Source organism: Cnephaeus nilssonii (genome assembly GCF_951640355.1).
Source record: "Cnephaeus nilssonii genome assembly, chromosome: 14".
NCBI classification, from domain to species: domain Eukaryota; kingdom Metazoa; phylum Chordata; class Mammalia; order Chiroptera; family Vespertilionidae; genus Cnephaeus; species Cnephaeus nilssonii.
The window spans coordinates 9,976,172-9,997,686 of NC_137085.1; the positions used below are offsets into that span (position 1 = coordinate 9,976,172).

The 21,515-nt window shown below is 58.2% G+C and overlaps 1 protein-coding gene across 2 annotated transcripts in view; it reads left to right on the forward strand.

Moving 5' to 3' along the window:
- COL27A1 (collagen type XXVII alpha 1 chain) overlaps positions 1-21,515 on the forward strand; it is a 124,993-nt gene that overhangs the window by 61,400 nt on the left and 42,078 nt on the right. For both annotated transcript variants that reach the window (XM_079790348.1, XM_079790349.1), the window contains exons 16-27: positions 539-583; positions 3,815-3,868; positions 5,098-5,151; positions 5,748-5,801; positions 8,385-8,438; positions 8,539-8,592; positions 10,199-10,243; positions 11,398-11,451; positions 13,166-13,210; positions 17,464-17,517; positions 19,507-19,560; positions 19,789-19,842. In XM_079790348.1, the coding sequence (XP_079646474.1) occupies positions 539-583; positions 3,815-3,868; positions 5,098-5,151; positions 5,748-5,801; positions 8,385-8,438; positions 8,539-8,592; positions 10,199-10,243; positions 11,398-11,451; positions 13,166-13,210; positions 17,464-17,517; positions 19,507-19,560; positions 19,789-19,842 (621 nt within the window). The remainder of the gene's footprint in view (positions 1-538; positions 584-3,814; positions 3,869-5,097; positions 5,152-5,747; positions 5,802-8,384; positions 8,439-8,538; positions 8,593-10,198; positions 10,244-11,397; positions 11,452-13,165; positions 13,211-17,463; positions 17,518-19,506; positions 19,561-19,788; positions 19,843-21,515) is intronic.

Here is a 21,515-nt window from a genome sequence, read left to right on the forward strand (position 1 = left end):
CATGGGTGCTGGGGGGGGGGGGGCGGGGGGAAGTGAGCAGAGAGCCGGTTATCTGTAGGTCCCTCATGCCAGACGTCTTTCTTGGACAGCAGTCCTGGAGCTGAGCATGAGTCTGATCTGCTTCCAGACCTCAGGACACTGAACGTCCAGTGGGGACATCCCCGGGGACACAGGAGCTATAATGGCAAACCACAGAGCTTCATACCTCCTGAGGGGGGCCAGCGTGCAGGAGAAAGATGGGCTAACACTGGTGGAACATGTTAGGGGCGACCCCGTTGCCAGTGCGTGTGACACGGCCCATGGAGCCATCCCTCCCCGTCAGCACCCCTTCCCCCTGGACCGCTCCAGTGCGGTGGTTCCTGAGCCCTCCGCCGCTTCTCATGCTCCCTCAGACCACACCATTGCTGTAGGAGCTGGACCATCGCCCCTTTTACAGATGAGAAAACCGAGCTACAGCAGGTCCCTGATATAAGCCAGGGCTCCTGACACCAGTGGCTTTGAGCTGCCCTCAAGCCCGACCCCCGCCTTTGTCTTGCAGGGGCTGATGGGAAACATGGGGGAGCCCGGACTGAAAGGTGATAAGGTGATCTGAATACTCCCTTATTGCACTGTGTTTTATCTGCATGCGACCCCCCCTCCGCCTCGGCTGCTGCTGACCTCGCCAGGTCCACTCCCCTGCACTCCTCCTGCCTCCCCTCTGCGCCCCCCCCCTCCTAATTCTATGCTCCCCAGCTCCTTCCTTGTAACTCTGGGTGGGGCTCAGACAGGTGGTTCTGGGGGCATGCAGACCTCGGCAGATAGAGCATGGAGGACTGTTGAGGCACGGGCGGGGAGTAAAGCAAGGCAGGTGTCTGAATTCAGAGTGCAAAGCTGAGGCCAGGGTCTGGCTTTGAGGCCAAAGCCATGGAACGAAGAGGGTGGGGGTGGGGGATAGAGAGGAGGAGTGTTGCTGCGATGATGGGTCCCAGCGCAGGTATGACATGGGGTCCAGACCTCTCCAGGCACAGGAAGAAACAAATTTACGTAAACTGTCCGATTGGAACTGGGAACCCGTCCCAGAGCCCACATGGTCTGAAAACACAACCGAAAAGCCGGGATGGGCCCCTGAGCCCCTGCCCCGCTTTCCCCAGTTGCCACGGGGGCGCCACCCTTGCCCCTTGTCCTTTGCACAGCCCTGCCGCCGAGCTCTCACCGCCTCCCCTGTGTCCAGGCAGAGCTGGGCGTGGGTAGATGGGTCCCCAGGGCCCAGGTGGACAGTTACCTGGCCTGGGTCATGCAGGACCTGAGTGACAGGGACCTGGGGGCTGTTCTGCTCTGCCCTGTGGCCATCTGCCTCCCTCCTCCCCCTGCCAGTCCCTTGACCAGCGAGGCACTCCGAAGGGAGTGTGGGAGGGCTTTCGGCAGCATACGTGGTCCTAGGAGCCTGAGTGGGGGAGAGAAGCCAGGCTCCTTCTGTACCTGTCTGCAGATGGCCGCTCCTCCTACACCTGGGAAATAGGAACAGGGACCAGTGCGGGCTGGTTGCTCTGTGGGTGCTCTGTGGGCATTAACCCATCCATCCTCCAAAACCACTCCCCCACCCCCCACCCCGCGAGATAGGAAGCTTGCCCGAGGCCACGCAGCTGGTAAGTAGTGTCAGGATTCAAACCCAGGCACCTGCCCCCAGACACCTGAACCAGGAGCACGACTGAGGTCAGAAGGGCACAGCGGGCGCGGTCCTCAGAGGCCACCTCCTCCAGCGCCTGCATTTCACAGCAGGGAGAGCAGATCCAAAGAGAAGAGATTTGCCGAAGGGCACTCGATGGCCTAGTGGGCCCCTGGACTCCTAGGAAATCGGAACTGCCGAGCTGTAATGGGCATACCCAGATGGTCTTAGCAGCGTCCCTCCCAGCCCCCACTTATAGGTCACCAGGCGCGTGATGCTAACCCCAGTCTTTTCTCCATCTGTTTCCTCCTCCTCCTCTGTTCCCCACTGCCATACCCAAGCCTCCAGCTGCACCCCCAGCTCCACCCTCTGACACTGCCCTGCTGCCTGCGGACCCTCCCTCCCCCACGGCCCTCCCCCTCGAGATGGGGGAGCTTTCTGTTGGAGACGGGGCCTCCCACAGCTACCTGTTTGCCCTGTGGTTGGAGACCTGAGCAGCCTGGGGGAAGTGGGACTGTGGGCAGTAAGCTTTTTATAGGCAGCGCTGGCCGCCGGCTCACTGTTTCTTCAGGAACATGGAAATACACGTGTTACATACAACTCGGCTGGCCTGCTGACTGCCGGTGCCCGAGACGTTTGGAGATGTGAAAGCTCTGGGGAAAGAAGAGGAGGAAGGAATTATTTTTCTGCCTATCGTGTTCAGGACAGTTAAATAAATCTTCAGGGTTAAAAAAAGATGGAGGAGAAGAAAAGACAAAGAAGTCTCTTTTCTGCCCCCTTGGCTGGGGAGGGGCTTTCATGTTGGGAGAAGCGGGTTATGATCAGCCCCTCTTCCCCCGCACCCGCCACCCTGGCCCTTCCCGGGGATGCTGGAGCCATCGCCTCATGTTCCGTGGTCGTCCTGCCTGGAATATTAGATTTTCCATGATCCAGCCTGGCCTCCGTCCCACTTACAACCACTTGGCTCCGTCCGCCTGCGTGGAGGCACTCTCTGGATCCAAGACTCCCGCTCCAGGTCCAGCTTTCTCCAAATCCATTGTCCTGATTTCTTAGGTGCCTTTGAAAATATGCTGTGGCCCCCCTCACGCCTCCTTTGGATAGTAAAGAAAAAAATGTTCCTTGGTTCCTACGACTCTGGGATGCTCTGCAGGGTTTTCCAAGTTGGAAAAACTAAAGCTAAGTTTAAAAAAAAAATTTTTTTTTTGTTTGTTTTCAATTCTGGCTTTTGTTCTACCAAGGAAGTTCTGCTGGAGGTCACAGCCCTAGCTGCATGGCATGGGTTCTCTGAGCCTCTCCATTCTCCCACCTGCTCCCAGGCTGGGCATGGTTCCTGAGCCTGGGGGCCAGCGCACCTTTGGGAATGCCCACCACCACGGAGAGCCAGAAAGGGTGAGGGCCGTGCGAGGTGGCTCCGGCTCTAAGGAGACCTCTCCTGATTGGGTTCCTGGAGAGCTCGTTTCCCAGGACGTGGCTGAACACAGGGAGCGAGCAGAAGAGACGCCCACAGCCAGAATCAGTGTCACCTCGCCCATGCCCCATGCTGTCTTAGAAAAGAAACACACAGACCTAACTGGAGACCGGTTGACTCTCTACAAATGGTCTTCCCCAGCCCGGCGCGCTGGTTTCTCCGCTGGGGAGGCCGGTCTGAAGCAGCTAATTAGAAGTAGACGGAAGCTGGTTCCTGGCGTAGAAACTTCCACAGAAGGAAGAAGAGACAGCTCCCAGCCTGGCGGCGAGGAATCTGGAGCAACAGATGCCAGCACTCGGAAACCACGCAGCGGGCACCATGGTACCCGCTGCGCTCGCCGCTGTGTGACGTCCGTTGATGAAGAGGCTCAAGGGTGCAGAAACGGTTCCTTGCACCTGCAGGTGTCAGTTCTGCGGGGAAGGCCAGGCGGCATTGGGCAGTTTAGCTCCCATGGAGAGAGTTTTCGGCCATCCGAGCAACCCCAGGCAGGTCTGCAACTAGGCCGGCTGGGTCCCCCCAGGACCTGCCTTGCCCCCCCAAGCGGGGGGCCTGCCTTTTCCTCTAACAAGGCTGCTGCTGGTCAGATGGACTTTGGGAACAGTCTCGGCAAAGCTGTACCTTGCCAGGGGGCTGCAGGGGGGGGGGAGGCTTCCAGAACCCACTGTGGTCTCCATCGTAACCTTCTTTGCTGGTGTATTTAGGGCGAACAAGGGGTTCCAGGTGTGTCAGGAGATGCCGGATTCCAAGGAGACAAGGTAATTGCAGCAGATTCTCACCCCCCCCCCTTTCCCCCCAGCCCTGCAATCCTGCTCTCTTCCTGCTTCCTGCCCCAGGGCCCATCACAGCCCAGGACCTACCTCGAGATCATTTCCTTCCAAACAGCCCTGTATTCCCTGCCCTCACCCACCCTCAGCATCTCTTCCCTGGACTTTACAGGCCTCCTGAATGATCCCCGCCCCTGCCTCTCCTCTCACTGTGCTCACAAACTCTCCATGGCTCCCTATTGCTTCCAGAGTGAAGGCCTGGCTCCCCGCCCTGGCACCCAGGACCCCAGTGCGTGGGCCCCCTGACACTTTCATATCCCTCATCCTTACAGCCCTGTGCTCGGCCCCACTGACCTTCCCACTGCCTCTCTGGGCTTTGCACACACGGCTGCCTCGCCTGGCACACCCTCCGCCCGGCCTCTGCTCACCCAACCCTGCCCCCTCCCTCAGGACCTGCTCCGGTGCCATTCTCTCCATCTGCTGGGGGTGTGGCCGCTTCATTTTCTCAGTGGCCTGAGCAGCCTGTCTGCCCCTCACCCACGGCAGCGCCTTTCTCCCCTGGTTGATGGGACGTGTGCTCGGCCCCCTGGCAGCCAGTATGTCCCCGGGCTGCCCCGGCACAGCTGGGCCCAGGCTCCTGCCCAGAAGAGTGGACACTGAGGGCATGTGTGAGTGAGTGAGTGAGTGAGTGAGTGAGTGAGTGAGTGAGTGAGTAACTGGCCTTCTAACTGATGAACTGAGGCGGCCTGCCCAGGCCAGCTCCTCTTTGCCTGTGTCCCGTACCATGTGGCCGCATCTGGACCTCACCCTGTCACTCAATGAGGCCCAGATGTTGGCCAGCTCTCCCTCTTCCCCTTCCCTCTCTCCTGGCTGGCCTATCCTGACCCAGCCTGGATGTCTCTGGGTTGCCAGACACGCAGGCCTGGCTGCTTCTCCTGCTGGGCTCCAGTCCTCAGACTTCCCTGCTGAAGCCCCAGGGTCCCGAGGTCCAGGGAGCCTGGTGAGGACGGGCTGCTGTCCCACCTTTGCCTGCCTGGGGCCCCACCCTCAGGGGTGCAGAGCTAGTACATTTCCCTGCAAGTAGGGAACGTGAGGGCAAAGCCCATCTTCCTCAAAGGCGGCTGTTCTCCCGGCCTCAGCCTGGCCAGGAGGGCCCGGCAGCTGTTCATCTGGCTGCTTCTGGTCCTCACTAACCCCAGCCTGATCTGGGTCTTTTCCAGGGGAGCCAGGGATTGCCAGGGTTCCCAGGTGCACGGGGGAAGCCAGGGCCTCTGGTAAGTACCTTCTGTTCTGAGACCCCCAAACCTCACACCCTCCAAAAGGTCATCCAGGACCTCACTTCCTCCTGCCGCAGCCCTGGGTGATGAGCAGGGCAAAGCAGGAATGGAGATTCTCCCACTTCACAGATGAGGACACTGAGGCCCAGAGGGTAGGAACTTACCCAGCGTCATAGATAGGCCTCAGTCACTGGCTAGCATCTTGGGCTTCAGATATCTTGTAAATAGTAGTAACATAATTAAATAATAGCAGTAGGTGTCATTTATTTATTGAATATCACTGAGTGCCAGATACTATTAATAACCCCAGGGGTTATAGAATTATTCTTGCTCCCATTTTACAGATGGGTAAACTGAGGTTTCACAAGGCGAAATGACTTGCCCTGGATCCCATGGCTAGTATGTATAGGAGGCGGGGTTTGAACAGTAATAGCTCCTTCTAGTTATCTAGACAGATTTCATTTGTATACTCCTGAGCTTTCCAACCGCCCGCAGCCAGGAGGGGGATAACACAAGGGGTCAGGAAAAGGTGAGCCCTCACTTACCCCTGCCTGCCCCCCCCCCCCCTTCCCATAATCTCTTCTCTTCCACAGGGCAAAGTTGGAGATAAAGGATCCCTTGGGTTTCCTGGGCCCCCTGGGCCTGAGGTATGTGATGCCCTATTTCTCTATATCTGACTGCAAGTGGGACTGGATATTGTCCTTGGTAAACCAAAACCCCAGAGGCAGGGAGATACTTGTCTGAGGTCACACAGCAAATGGGAGATGGGGCTGAGGATAGAAATTCCGAGGTAGGCGATCTTTCCCGCCTCTGCCCTCGGTCAGTGGCAAGTGGGACAGAAGCTGGCCTCAGGGACCCTCCCTAGCTTTGTGGCCACCTTTACAGTTTTCGGGAAAAATACCAGGAGCGTCCTCTGAGCTCTGCTGCCTATACCTTTAATAGGAGCTCTGCACATTCTCTCCCATCTGCTCCCTGGGACCTTTCCAGCCACTCACAGCCCCCCTGCACAAGCTCAGGGCTCAGAGCTCCCGGGTCTGCGGAGTGAGAAGCCACTGTAAAATTCTGGCATTTGAGTGGAGAATGAGAAACAATGCAGGATGGTTTAGCTATTAACATAATAATTCCAGTCCTGGAAGCAGAACCCCAAGAGTGTCCCTCCGATCCCTGTGAGAATTAGCATAGGTATGCTAGACATTCCTCATGAGACGGAGTGAGGCGGCTGGGTGAGCTCCGCTTGCCCCCCTCTCTCTACTTTGGGGACTCGCTCTGCAGAGCAGGGTGAGCAGTGCCAGAGCCGTTGTCTGTTCAGGATCAACAGCACCCAAGTCCTCTGCTGGTCTCCACCAACCCCGGCCGGAGTCCCACCCGCCCTCGACTCCCCGGCCCTGGGCTTGCTCCTCTGCCAGGTCTCAGAGACAAAAGTCTGGCTCTGTCGGCTTCCCCAGACCCTTCCAAAGACCACTCCCAGAAACGCCGGATGGATGAGGGAGTGTTTCCTGAAAGCTACAAGTTTTGACTTTCCACTGTTTTGACTTTGGCCGTGACACCGTCCTATCTTTAGACAAATGGAGTTGGCCTCCCTTCGTGGCCCTGATTCCTTCCCCTGGTCACGGTGGAAAAAGACGCTTCCGCGAGCCCTGGTTTTCCCCGCAGCCCGGCCAGTGCGGGTGGAAAGCGAGCTCCCTCGCAGTTACTAGTCTCCGCCTCGTGCCAGGAGGCTGTGTGGCATCTCTGGGGTGAGAACTTGTTGATGCGCCACCACGACGTGCGGGGAGGCGTTCCTACCACCGGGCTCCACAGGAGGACAGGGAGGCCCAGCGCTGGGAGGGGACCTCCTCAGTGGCCCTGCAAGGAAGGTCTACCTTGGCTCCCTCACGAGGTCCTGGAAGCCGCCGGGGTCTGTTTGGATTGTCTGACTCAGAAGATGGCTCTGCTCCGCCCAAGACAGAAGCCGATGAGCCTGTCGGCGCCTCCCAGGGACCATGGCGGGACCATCAGGGGTCTCTTTCACTCGGTAGTGGGCCCGATCCATGTGGGCACCGGAACCTGGTCTGTGTCCCCATGGCCAAGTTCTCCCTGGAGACGGCCCACCTCAGGCAGACTTGTTTTCCTAGGAGTCGGGACCCCACGTCCTTTTGGATGCAGATTTGTATTGAGGTCTTACCAGGCAGCAGGCGCTGAGCGAAGCCTTGCTTACATTCCTCCCTTCAGGGCTCAGACCAGCCCTGTAGGGCGGGTGTTAATGGTCACCATTTTGCAGATTAGGAAGCTGAGGCCCAGAGCGGCTCAGGAACTGGCCTGGTCACACAGTGCGTGGAGTTGGTGGCAAAGGAGGATTTTGAGCCCCTCATTTTGAAGGAAAAAAACAACATGGGGCTTCGGCTACCTATGTTAGCTCCAAATTCAAGACCATTCTTGCCTTGGCCGGCGACAAGGGTGATAGGATGTTTGAGCTGCAATTTAACAGGAATTGCCAAAACATCAAAGGAAGGAGGAAAAGAAAAGCCACCTTATGAAGGCAAGATGGGAGGAGGCATTTTGGCTGCAGGGATTCATATGAAAAAGGCTTTCTTTGGTTTCTAGCTGGCAGGAAAGTGAGGCTGCCCTGGAAGTGAATGGGGTCCTAAGCTGAATTAACAGAGGTATTACACCTAAAACAAAGGAGGAGGAAAGGAGGGGATCCTGCTCCATGTCAGAGAGAAACTTCCACGGCCCAGTCTCCCTCTGAAGGACTGGTCTGGGAGCAGTGAGCCCCCATTGAGGGTGTGGGAGTCTGACACGCCTGGCCAGGATGTAGTGGGAGGAGCCAAGAGCAATTAGATCAGTGCCTTTCAAGCTGTTCAAAGTCACAGCTACCCCAGAACATACACCTGCAGGATCCCTGCAGTCAGAGATGATACTTCTCAGAGCAGAAGGGGGTTGGCTCTGGGCCCCGGCTCCTTCAGGCTCAGGACTTGAGAAATTCTGGGGTAGACACCCTGTGTGTGCTTGTTCCTGTGCTGCGAACATTCCTGCATTGTTGCATTTCCTTTTCTCAGCAACCCTCTGAGGCGTAGGGCTGGTACCGCCATCCCTGCTGTAGAATCAAAATCAGGGCAGTGAACTGCGCTGCCCCGGGTCACGCCCGCACAGGGTGGGCTGGAAACCCAGGTGGCACCCCCAGGACCTATGCTCTTAGCACTTCTCTTCACAGTCCCCATGGGTGACCCCTGCTCTCTGCCTCCCCCCAGGGATTCCCCGGAGACATCGGCCCCCCTGGGGACAACGGCCCCGAAGGTGTGAAGGTGAGTCCCTGCCACGGGCAGCTCCGCTGAGGAAGCTGATAGTTCTGTGATGGGGATGGAGGTGCCACCTCAGTGACCTCTTTTTGTTCTCTTCTCACAGGGGAAGCCTGGAGCTCGAGGCCTGCCGGGACCCCCTGGGCAGCTGGGGCCCGAGGTAAGACCATCTGGCCCTGCCCCTGCCATTGTCCATCCTTCCCCAACCCCCGGCCCACTCTGTCCTGTGTCCTGCAGGCCTTGGGCGCACCCTTCAGCTCATTCCTGACAGCCCTGCTCTGCGGCCTGTCCAGATGCCTTCTCTGCCCTGGCCTGCCCGGTGGGCCACTCCCTCACTCCGCTGCACCCCCCTGCACCCGCCTGCCCTGGGGTTTCTTCCTCGGATCCACTGCCACTGCGCCTGCTCAAGGTGGCACAGTTTCTTGGGCATTGATATGGGAGGGTAGGAATTGTTGGCTCCATCTTACACGTGAGGCCTTATGACTCACAGGAGTGAAGAGACTGCCCGGTCCTGTGGTTAGTGGCAGGCAGGGCTGGGATTCAAAGCCAGGTCTGCTGGCGCCCAAAGCCCATGGGTGCCATGACATAGACCCTATGCTGCTGACTTCCTGCTCCGGGGAGCCGCCTGGGGTGTCCTCAGAGAAGCGCGTGACTAGCACAGCTAGTAAGTGGCAGAGATCTGCTATTGACTCACACGTGATGAAGAGGATCGACAAGGTCACTATAAGTCCATTGGAGCACCAGCTGGACGCTGTGCACACTCAGGCGGGCCCCACCTTTTGCCCGAGGACCCCGGGACACGGCCCTGGTAGGGGTGCAGGAGGCCAGACGCAGCGCGCCCACAGGCAGGCATCCAGCGGGCCCTGGGTCTGGCGGGTCCCAGCGCTGGCTTTGGGAGCCACCACATGAGGCTGCTTTCCTGGAATTGGGACGGGGCGGGGTGGGGGTGGGCAGCTCTAAAGAGGGGCCCTTGGTCAGGCCTGGCAGGCCAGAGGGATGGGTTTGGAGGCTGCCTGTGCCTGTGGGAAGGCCTGGAGAGTCTCCATGGGCCACAAGTGGGAAGCAGGGGTGGGTAGAGAAGAGAAAAATGGCCCCCGCCATGTGCTTCCAACTACACTCACGTTACTGCTCAAGAAAACCCTGGATATGCCTGCCACTTGCTCACTCTTCATCGATTCATTCATCCACTCATACAGTTCCTCTCATCGCCTCCTCCCTCCTTCCGTTCACATCCATGAGACACTGTGCACCCCCATCCAGAGCGATGTTGGGGGTGGCTTCACGAAAGCATAAAAGATCATCGCTGTCCTCCAGGAACGTCATTTAAGCCAGTCATTACACTTTGGGATGATGCACCATTTTACAGATGGGGAAACTGAGGCACCGTGAGGCTAAGGTCTGCTGCCAGCAAGTAAATGGCAGAGCTCAGAATAGAACCCCTAGCTCTGAGTTGCAGTTGGGGCTCTGCTCCCACAGCACAGGATGGGGTTTCACTTTCCTACCCCGCATGGCCCTGAACCCAGGCGATCACATCAGAGGACAGCGAGGGCCCCATCCACGAGGAAGTCCCGTTGACCCGGCCTCTAGGCCATGACGGGTGGTGCCCCCGCCCGGGGTGGGCCAGGCAGGGCGCCCGGGTGGGCCGTTTCTCTTGGTCCAGAAGGACTCTCTTCTGTCCACCCCTTTCCCTTCTTATAGGACAGGTTTCCCAAGAGCCCCCTGGATTAACGTTCTCCTTTTCCCTCTCTCTTGCCTCCCGACCCCAGGGAGATGAGGGACCCATGGGACCACCTGGCGCCCCTGGCTTGGAGGTGAGTGTTGCTGGCGGAGATTCTGTTGGCGCTGAGCCTGCTATGCACAGTTGGGCAACATTCGGGTAGCGATCCAAGAGAAGTCATGGGTGGGGGCCTGGGCCAGCCAGAGGGGGGACTAGGACAGACCTTAAAGGAGAGAGACGAGAGGCGGGACCCTGACCTCCGTCCTCGCCCACCTGCTGGGTGCTGGTGCTTTTCGCCCATTTTCTCATTCGAGTCTCCCATGAGAGAGGCACCAACCACTTTTCTTGGTTTCACCGGAGGCCGGGGAGGCTCAGAGACTGAGGGGTTTAGCGTCTCACAGCTAGGAAGTGGATGCCCTGCCTGGAACCTAACCCTGCATCCTCTGTCCTCGCCACTGCTCACAGCGGCCTTCCGGAAGGTGCTTGTGCCCCCCCTCCCCCCATCCCTGCATTGATCAATCAGCAGTTCACAAATGCTTTGGTCTAGGACCCCTTGACACTCTTAAACTCTGTGGAGGACCCAAAATGCTTTTCTTTCTGTGGGTTACATTAGCAACATTGACCATCAAACCTGAGAAATTTGAAATGTATTACTCCATTTAAAATTAATAATGAACCCACTGATGTTCACAGAAATATTAGTTTAATGAAAAATAGCTACATTTTTCCAAATCAAAATAATCTCATGGAAAGAGTGGCATCGTTTTACTATCTTTAGCATCCTTGCATTCAATCTGCTGACCATCCCACATGTCACGTAGCCTCTGGAAACTGCCGCTGACACTCGTGAGAGCGCAAGCGACAGAGGCAGGTGACATCTTAGTCCCGTTATGAGAACGGTTTGACCACACGGATCGCTGAGAGGGTCTCAGGGACCCGCAGGCGCCTCCAGACCACCCTGGCAGGACCCATCCCCCTGGGCCCTTTATCTCCCGTTCAGTCCCCTCCCTTTCCTCCCTCCTTGAAGCAGGTGTCATCTCCTCATTTATAAACTAGGTCAGCCAGGGAAGGGGGACTTTCCCAAGGTCACACAGCTGCCGACCTTCCCTGCGTCCCCCCGAACAGCCCGCTGACATGGGGCTCTGATCCCGGCCCCCACGCCGGGCACCGTGGCCCTCCCCTGTGCCAGGTCCTGGGACCAGCCGTGCTGCCCACCAGGCTCCTGTCATTCATCTCTTTCTGTTGCAGGGTCAGCCTGGCAGGAAAGGGTTTCCTGGGAGGCCCGGCCCTGATGGCTTGAAGGTGAGGGGACTTGGAAGTGAGGAAGCTGAGGAATGGGAGGGGGAAACGCCTGGGGAGGAGAGGAGAGAGAGCAAGTCAACATACGAAGCCCCAGGGAGAACCCTGGACTCCATGGCCAGTTGTGACGTGGGGATGGGGGTGGGGAATAGTCCCCATCTATCACCAAGTGTTGGTCATCCAAGGAAAAGGGACATCATCTGAATGTCCTGCCGTGGGATGCTCGAGTAATGGGACACAGCGCAGCCACCACAGATGGAGTGGTGGGATTTTACTCACAGGAAGTGCTGTGGGTGTGGTGGTGGGAGGCAGGTATGAATCGGCGCCTTACGGTCTGAGCCCGTGGCAGGGGCCGGGGGCACCGTGCTCCTGGGTACTCAGAGCAGAGGCTGGCATGTGGCCAGGTTATCTCCGGGCGCTGGGGTTCTAGATTTCCTCCTCCTCCTCTGGGCCCCTGTGTGTCCCCACATGTGCAATAAATGTGTAATACATTTGTTTATGGTTTTCTTTTAAGTTATGAAGAAAGAACTAGCCTGGGTAGGACAGTGAGGACCCTCACTCAGCAGAGGGGCAGCCAGGGACTCCCCTTGGGGCTGGGTCATCCTAGCCGTCAGGGACAGGGACTGTGGGGCCACGTGTACAGCTGGGCACATTTACTGAGGATTAGCGCAGAGCGGGGGCCGGGGCGGGGGCCGGGGCGGGGGGCAGGCAGGTTGTCCACATTCTCTCCCCTTGTCCTCTCCCCCCAGGGGGGAAATGGCCCACATGTCCGCCTGGCCCCTCTGGTGTCATGAGCTGAGGTCTGAGGGAGGAGCCGGGGGAGGATGAGGCTGGGCCCGGGATTGCAATGAGCCACATCCGTCTGTGAGCCAAAGTCCTGCCCTCTGAGGTCTCGACCGGGCTCCCTCTGATACCAGTTGGGTTTCTGCGGTGGGAGCGATGACATAGCCCGGGTGGGTTTATCCCATGAGTCTGCTCGCCTCTGTCCCTCTGTCCACCGCACACTGTGGGGAGGCCAGGGCGGCTGTCGCTGCCTAAGGAGTCGGAGCCACCCCGGCATGGGATCGAGCTGAGAGATGAGGCTGTGAGAGACCACCAAGCTGGGGAGCTAGCAACAGCCTGGGAGATAAATGAGTCCGACCTCCTTCGTTTTTAGCTGAGGAGGCTGAGCCAGAGCAGAGACGAGACTCACCAAGGTCACCCAGTAGCTGGAGGCAGAGCTCAGTGGGGTCGGCGTCTAGAACCCAGGGGCCCTGGCTCCTAGACCATTCTCGTCCTGCCGTGAGGTGGCCTGGTGCCGGCGGAGTGGGGGTTTCAATCAGTCAGACTTACGTTCCAGCTCTCGGCCTGCCTCCTGCTGGCTGTACGACGTCCAGCAGCTCACCTCCCCGCGCTTCAGTTTCCACCCCCACAAAACGCAATGGGCTGATGAAGGGCCCACGTGCGATGTAGACATCAGCGTGCCGAGTAAGCCGCCAAGGGCCACTCAGAGGACACGGGTGACTCGGGTCATCTCCAGGGCCACAGGGTCTGTCCGTGTCCCTTTGTCCCTGCCATTTGTTTGGAGTCTCCAAGGCCAGGCTCTGGTGACGAGGCTGCCCGTCCATCCCCACCGACAGGGACTAAGGCGGGGCGGGGGGCGGGGGCGGGGTGGTGCTCTCAGGAGGCCTGGACTCCCGCCGCTCGTCCCAAGTGATCCTCCTCTGTTTCTTCGCAGGGGGAGCCGGGCAACCCTGGACGGCCGGGGCCCGTGGGTGAGCAGGTAAGTCCGCCCTGGTCTCTGAGCAGAACGGCTCTGTATTGAGCACTTAGGCTGTGCCAAGCCCTTTGGGAAGCACTCCACATGCACCCCCACATTCAGTCCCTTCCCAGCTGCAGAGGTGGATTCGCGCGTCTCCCTCTTTCATTGACGTGGATGCTGATCCTCAGGGAGGGGGAGTCTGACTGAGGGAGCCGTGAGGCACAGTCCCAATGGCCGTTCCCCACGGCCTGCCTCTGCGGGTGTCTCTGGGGCATTCGCCCAAAGGGGTGACGTGACCTGGCTCCCAGAACAGTAAACCTGGAAGAGCCCTTCAACAGTTGCTGCCTGCACTCGACTTACAGATGACCAGAGAAGCGTAGCCACTTGCCAGGGGCTCTTGGTCAGACACCCCTAAATCCTAGAGCAAGTGAAATTCAAACCAGGGGCTCTGGCTAGTTGGGAAGCCAGGCCAAGCAAGATCTGAAGAAGGAGGTTCGAGGACCACGACCTTCATTCACTATCAAGGTCTTGGGCCCGGGATTGCAATGAGCCACATCCATCTGTGAGCCAAAGTCCTGCCCTCTGAGGTCTCGACCGGGCTCCCTCTGATACCAGTTGGGTTTCTGTGGTGGGAGCGATGACATAGCCCGGGTGGATTTATCCCATGAGTCTGCTCGCCTCTGTCCCTCTGTCCACCGCACACTGTGGGGAGGCCAGGGCAGCTGTCGCTGCCTAAGGAGTCGGAGCCACCCCGGCATGGGATGGAGAGACGCAGCTCTGAGTGCTGGGTGAGCGGACTGGGGGGAAGGTAGCAGTCCCCTCCACTCCTTTAAGGAAGGACCCGTCCCCCACACCCTGTAAGGAGGAATGATGTGGGGGCCCAGAAGAATCTGTCTCCACCGAGCACCATCGATGGATGGCGTGAGAGTCGGGCACCATGGGCTCCCTCATGCAACATCTGTTGGGGTGGGAGGTGGGAGGAGAGGAATTGGAGCAGGGGGAGGACTGGGTTTTTTGAAACGCTTCCAGTGTCATTTGAGCGCATTCTGCGGGAAGCCCGGGAGTTTGGAAGGGCTGCTGCGGCCTGGATGTATTTCCTGATTGGGGAGAAGAAGAAAAAAGGCAATCCGATCAGCAAATTTAATTTCATAGTTATGCTGATGGTAGGGCCCTCGGGAAACAGATACTCAGAACCCTAGAATGTCAGTATTATTCTTTGTGCCTCGGACCCGTTTAGCAGGCTGGTGACGGTCATAGGCCCCTTCTCAGAGTAGAATGTTAAAATGCAGAAAATACAAGGCAAAGGATTACAAGGGAAATCGATTCTACCCAACGACAGTTATGAAAACATGCCCAAATGTGACCTACTCATAGCTATGCTTCCTTATTAATAGCGAGATCTAGCATCAGGTCTAATAATGACCTCAATTTCGAAGGGGTGACAAGACTTAAAGATACATCTTGAAGCGTCTGCAATAATATGACATGTCGATGTCTGTGACCGTTTCAGCCTCCCAGAGTCACAGCATGGGCTGCATTTATTGGGCACCTGTTCCGTACGAGGCTCTAAGCCAAACACTGTCTACACCATCACCTGCAATTCCTCCAGCAGCCCTCTGGTGGGAGGTGTTATTGCCCCATTTTGCGCATGAGGCTCTGAGGAGTAACTTGCCCAAGATCTCCCAGGCAGTAACGTTACTGTCCGAGCCAGGGCCCGCCCTCGGGCCTGCGGGTTCCCGAGACCTGCGTGCGAGAGGGACTGGAAAACCCTTGGACCTCTGGCCTTCTAACAGCTACTTAGAGGGCAGCCGGCTTGCCAGGCCCTGTCCTAGGTACTGGGGACACCCAGATGATTCCAAGGCATGGGCCTTGCCTTAGAGAAGCTCTGGGGAGTGGGGGAGGAGGAAGGGGGGGTGCCAGGCATGGAAACACCTAACTCTGCGATGCCTGGTCCAGCAGAGGACCCACAGCTGTCTCTCCTAGTTGCCTCCCCAGCATGTAGCGTTATGTCACGTGAGAGGAGGGAGGGAAGGAGAAAAACTCCCATAGCAGACAGTGGCCCTTCATCTGTAGACACTGAGGACCAGGCCAGCTCCTCCCCCAAATCAAGGACTCAGATCCTGCCTGTGCAGTGCCCACCGTAGGTGACATTACTGCCTTCTCCCCGGTGCCCTCCGCCAGCCCGAGAGGAGCCAGCGGGCCTGTGCCGTCAGAGCCGCCTCTCCCCCCGGCCCGCCAGGTGGAAGCCCGGGGCCTCTGGCACTGCCCCCCCCACCCCCCACCCCCGCCTCAGCCCCAGCCGCGGGACAGGCCTGCCAGGATGTTCCGGACAGTGCCCCAGGGAGGCCGCAGAGGTGGGGCAGGGGAATGGGGCGCTTGCTGTATGGCCCTTATTCATTAGGATCCTGTTTGGCTTCTTGTTTGAGGTTTATGACCTGCCTGCCTTCCAGGGCCCAACAACCCATAAATTTAAAGTAGCTATGAAATTTCTCTTTCCCTGGGCCAGTCGGGCCGAGGCCTCCAAACAAAGCCGCTTTTCTTCCCTGCACTCCGCATCCTCTACATGTCTGACTGCTCCCTTGTGGGGAGCTCAGGCCTCTGTCTTAACCCCGTGCCCTTTTAAAACAAGTTAGAATGGGATGGGAGGGAACTCACATGTATTGAGTGCCCACGTGCGCCACGCATTATCTCCAGGACTCAGAACAACCCCGGGGAAGTGGGCGGGACCTTTATTTAAAGTCCTCCATTCTGTAGATGAGACTCGGAGAGGCCCTGTGGTTCGCCCGGGGCCCACAAACCTAAAGATTCAATGACAATGACATCGATAGTGCTAGGTGCCAGCCATTGTTATTGATATTGCTATCACCTGAAAATGCTCTGATTTATTCTTTTTTAAGTACATTGTTGCAAAAGTCAAATACTCAGTTCTTTTCTACGGCTTCTTAGCTATGACCTCATACCTTGTACCTCACTCTCTCACCTCCTACTTCAACCTGAAGGGTCTCTGAGCCCAGGGTACCCGGGCCCTCCATGAGTAGTGATGGTGTCTGTGTGTGTGTGTGTGTGTGTGTGTGTGTGTGTGTAGGAGGGGGTGGGATCCGTGCCCTGCTCACAGCCACATGCTTTGGAGGCCCCGATGGAGGGACAGGTGCTGGGCTTTGGAACCACTCGGCCGCCGGCTGCAGCAGCAAGACACCCGTGGTCCTGGCCCGAGGTGCCGCTTTGAAACCGGCTCTGAGACCCCCAGAGCTAGCCCTTCGGAACCGGGTGTCCTTCCGTCACTCTACTGGCTGAGGGCATCGCTTCTGACCTATTTCTGATCAGGCTCAAGGTCTCCTCTCTGCATATGTTTTTGGGGACAGGGAGCAGACATTACGGGACAAACCCACTCACCCCTCGGTCTTCCCTAATGCTCCCGGAAACTCAACTCTTGGCTGCAAACCTGGTTCTTCCCGGGGCATTTTGACACCCCCAACCACACAGTTTGATTTTCCTTAACAGAGAAGAGTGCAGGGTCTGGGCAAGGGCGTGTCCCCCCTCCCTGGGTGACCCCTCTAGGCAGCTCCCCCTGCTGTGTGCCTGCTCAGGGCAGCAGCACACGGCACGGCCCGCAGCCTCCATGAGGAGCCACTGGAACTCGGAGGCGAGTTATCACCCAGCGGAGTTAAAAGAGCAGCGGGAACCAGTGTGCGTGTGCGTGTGTGTGTGTGTGTGTGTGTGTGTGTGTGTGTGTGTGTGCCCTTTCAGAGCGGAGAGGGAGCCTTTCACAAGACAGTGAAAAGGCCTCCGCTTCCCAGATTTCGATCGGGTCTCTTGGCAGGGGCTGCTGTGGTATTTCTATCCTGGCCAGCGAGATGGTTTCTCTCTTTGAAACAGCCCCGGAGCCCCGAACGATGGGGACAGACTCCTCACAGATAGGCCTCTCTCTTCCCAGCACAGCCTCAGGGCCTCCCCGCCATCACCACGCTCGCTGGGCCTGATCCTGGCGCGGGAAGAATGTGCGGCGCTCCCAGGGATGCTGGCAGCGGGCCCGCCGCTTGGCTCCCAAATGAGAACCATCTGGCGGGGCGAGGGAAGTCAGGACAGAGCCGGGAGAGGTGGCTCGCTCCGCTCCGCTCGGTGGCAGCCCCATGCTGGCAGGGTTACCAGGTTACCAGGCACGGGGCAGGGGACTCGGGAGGGAGACAGCCCCGGAGGAGGGCCGCCGCGGGAGGTTGCCTTTGAACTCACGTGGCTCCCTCCTGTCTTTTGCTTTCGTCAAACGTTTCTTCCAGGGGCTCCTGGGCTTCGTTGGTCTGGTCGGGGAGCCAGGAATCGTGGGAGAAAAGGTAAGTCGTGTTGAAGGGAACATCTAAAACAAACAGAGCTTGTGTTTTTGCAATTTTGAAAAGATGAAGGGGCTGGTTGACCTGGGGGGGGGGGGGGCGGGGTTCAGGCTTCTTTCTCCTGGGCTGTCCTCATTGCCCTGGCATCCGGGCCTTCAAAGGACCTTTGTCCCTTTTGCGACCGAGGCTCAAACTGGGGAGGTGACTTGCTCAAGGTCACCCAGATAGGAAGTGGCAGAGCTGGTTCAGTATCCAAGGCCACACTTGCCTACTAAGTCACTCTGTCCCGGGCTGGCCCAGGTGGCCCACAGCCTGTGGCTTCCCATTCCTACTCTCCCCTCCCCCCCCCCCCCCCCCCCCCCCGCCCTCTGGACCCTGGAGGGCACCCACTTTCCTTCCTGGAGCTTATCTCATCCTCAGGCAGGTCCTCAGGGGAGCTGATGTTACTCCTATTGGGCAGATGGAGAAACTGAGGCCCAGAGAGGGGAAGCATCTACCTTCATCTGACCCCACCTGACCCCAGGCTTATCCTGAGCCGCCCCCCTCTGCACTCCCTGTGCCCAAGACCCGCTGGCCGCCACGTTTTCCTCCTCCTCCCCCTCCCCCTCTTCCTCCTCTCCCTCTTCTTTTTATTTTAACTTTTGATTTTGAAATAATGATAGATTCACAAGAAGTTGCAAACAGAGTACAGAAAGGTCCAGGCCGCCCTTTCCCCTGTTGCCGTCAGCGGTAACCTCTTGCATCACAGTAGTGCAATGTCAAGGCCAGCTCTGCCCTCTCTTATTGCTCAAATGTCCCACACCCCTCGTCGCCCACAGAGCGTTGCCCATGCTGTCCCCACGCCAGGTACACTCTTCCCACTCTCATCCCTCCGCCCTTTGTCTGCGTGACTCCGTTCCCCTTTAGCTCTCAGGTCAAGCTGTACTTCCTCAGGGACGTTTTCCCCACCACACCCCTGCACCCAGGGGGTCAAACCCCCCAGTCGGAAGGCCTTGGCGCCGAGACCCTCTCCGTCACTGCTCGGCCCCACCTCACATCCGTTTTGGCGATGTGTGTCCATCTCCTCACCACACTGGGTCTCACTCCGTGTGAGCAGGATCTGCCTACGTCTACTCAGCACTTTGTCTTCTGGGTCTAGCATATCGTGCTGGTCACACAGCAGATGCTCAGTAAATGTTTGATGGCTGGGAGGGTGGACACAAGAAACAGGGCCTCACCAAAACAGCCAGGATTCGAACCCAGAACCCCTGCCTTCCGGCCATAGCTCTGTCTGCTACACTCACCCTCTCTGCCGGTCTGTCAGGATGGGTCAAGAGGAAATAGTTCCCAGCATCTCATCTAGGTTTGGGCAGGGGGCGGGGAGAAGGAAAGAAATGCCTTTTATTGCCATCTCCGCCTCAGCATGACCAGCTAGGGCCGTGGTCGGCAAACTGCGGCTCACGAGCCACAGGCGGCTCTTGGGCCCCCTGAGTGTGGCTCTTGCACAAAATACCATGGCCTGGGTGAGTCTATTTTGAAGAAGTGGCGTTAGAAGAAGTTTAAGTTTAAAAAATTTGGCTCTCAAAAGAAATTTCAATCGTTGTACTGTTGATATTTGGCTCTGTTGACTGATGAGTTTGCCGACCACGGAGCTAGGGGATGCCAGGCCTAATGAGGACCACGTGGCGTGGGCCCAGACCAAAGGGGACGTGCCATTGGCGTGTCCTTGATCGGGACGGTCCTGGCCTGAGGGAAGCCGCTGTGTGGCGTGCTGCCGTGGAACTGAGGCCTCCCTGGACTTGCCACGGGTCTTCGCTTCTGCTGTGTGAAATCTCAGACTCCCACCCCTCCCCTGTCAGCACCCTGAGGGATGTGGCCCTGAGCTGGGCAAGGACTCTCTATAGACCTTGGGCAAGTCTCTGCCCCTGTTTGGCCTCTGGAAGGCCCTCTGCACCTGCCCCCCACAGAGCCACCCACAGCTGTGACCTCCCTGAATTGTTGTCTCCATCACAGGGTGACCGGGGCATGATGGGACCCCCAGGAGCGCCTGGACCCAAGGGGTCAATGGTAAGGAGCAAGTCGGCATCCCTCCGCCGTCTCCGGTCACAGCCCTGGTGGCAGCTCTGCTCTCTGCCGCCTCTGCCTCCTGCACACACTCAGGATGGTTTGCTCCTTCTCCCTCCGGGAGGCCTGGCAGCTGCTCTGTGTCCCTGGGCCGGGGCCGAGGAGGGAGGGACTGAAGGAGGAAGAGACACCTTCCACCGCCTAGTCCTTCCTTTTCTTCTCTCTGCGTAGGGTCATCCTGGAACGCCCGGTGGTGTTGGGACCCCCGGAGAGCCTGGACCCCCGGTAAGTGGAGCCCTTGTGTTCCTGGGCTCAAACCCACTGCCAGGTGAGGGTGAGGCCTCCGAGTCAGACAGACCTGGGTTCGCGTCCCAGCTCCACTGCTCCCTGACCGTCTTGCCAGGGCAGATCACTGAACTCTGAGCCTAAATTGTGCTCAGCTGCAAAATAGAGAAAGTAACTGTGGTCATGATAGTGTGATTGCACAGTTAAACGAAACCATGCGGCCGATGTTCATTCCTGCCACAGCGATGTCCATTCCATAGTGATGCTTGTTACACGGGGCACCTTGCTCATTAGCCCCATTATGGCTCTGTTCATTTACTCGGGAAATACTGTGACATGTGTGCCTGGGGCCTGGCCAGCAGCTGGGATGCAGCCACTAACAAGGCAGGAAGCAGTCCCTGTCTGTCCTTTAGGAGCTTCTATTCTGGCGTGAGGGAGAGAGAGAACCCAATAAATAAACGATGGGGAAAGGAGGGAAGAAATGGGAAACGCTGGGGACAAATGGGCTGGGGATCAGAGCCGGGGAGGCAGGGGTCCTGGGCTTCTTGTGATGACTGAGGAACCCGGTGTATTCCTGACGATCCCAAGGCAGGGAGGGGTGGGAGAGGCAGGAGGGCTGGGGGAGGGGTGTGGTAGGAGCACCCAAATCCAGAGGCCCCTTCTACTCCCCCTGGGGTGATGTGGGGGTAGGGAGGGCTGGCTTTCACCTAGAACATGGACCTTCTGGTCCCTCTGCCTCTGCTGATGGACGATGTGGAGACTGGCGAGGGCACCCGCTTCAAGGCCAAGGCTCAGGGCTAGGGGTCCACGCTGGGAGATGGAGGGATGGGCTTCAGGCAGGTGGGAAGGGTGTGGGGGGGAGCGCCCAGCCCAGTCCGGACCCCCAGGCAGGGCAGGGGGTAACTTCAGGCTGCCCAGGTCCCTCCAAAGGCCGGATTGAGGGCTCCCTAGGGTCTGATGCAGGAGGCCACGGGAGCCTTTGGAGATCTGAACCCAGGGAAAGTGTGCACACACCAGATCTCTGCGCCCATTAGGGAAGCAAGGCCAGCTCGGTTCTCAAACATTTGCGTGCACCTACTGTGCGCGGAGCCTATGCCCAACTCCAGGGGTGCAAAATGGTAAGAAATAGCTCTGCTCTTAAGATTCTCACTGTCTAGTGGGGGTGCCGAGTATAATCGTTCTCTCACTCACTAACAGATCTTTGCTGAGCACCTACTATGTGGCAGGCAGTGCTAGGTGTGAGAAACCTGGCCACAAGTGACCATCCTCCAAACATGGGTGACAGGCAACTGCGAGTTCTGCCTGCCCCCACAGTCCTTCTGATGAGGTAGAAAGCTCTCAGTGCAGAGCTGAGGTCAGAAGCCAGCACTCTGGGCCCCCAATGGCATGTTTTTTCCCCGGATCATGAGGAGGAGGAAAAGCCACATCTGGAGGGGCTGGTTGCAGGCTAAGGCACCCAGCTTGGAATCCAAGGGCCCAGCCGCCCAACCAAAGGCTACGCCCCACCTCCCTCCCCAGTGTTCACAGGACCTGAGCACCGGGGCCCAGGAAACACTCCCGGAAACAGAGTGATTCGAACCCAGCAGCGTGGGAGGTGCCCAGGGTCAGAGACGAAGTACAAGGGTGCTGGGGACCATGATCAAATCCTCACTCTGGCACCCCTGGACTGGGGC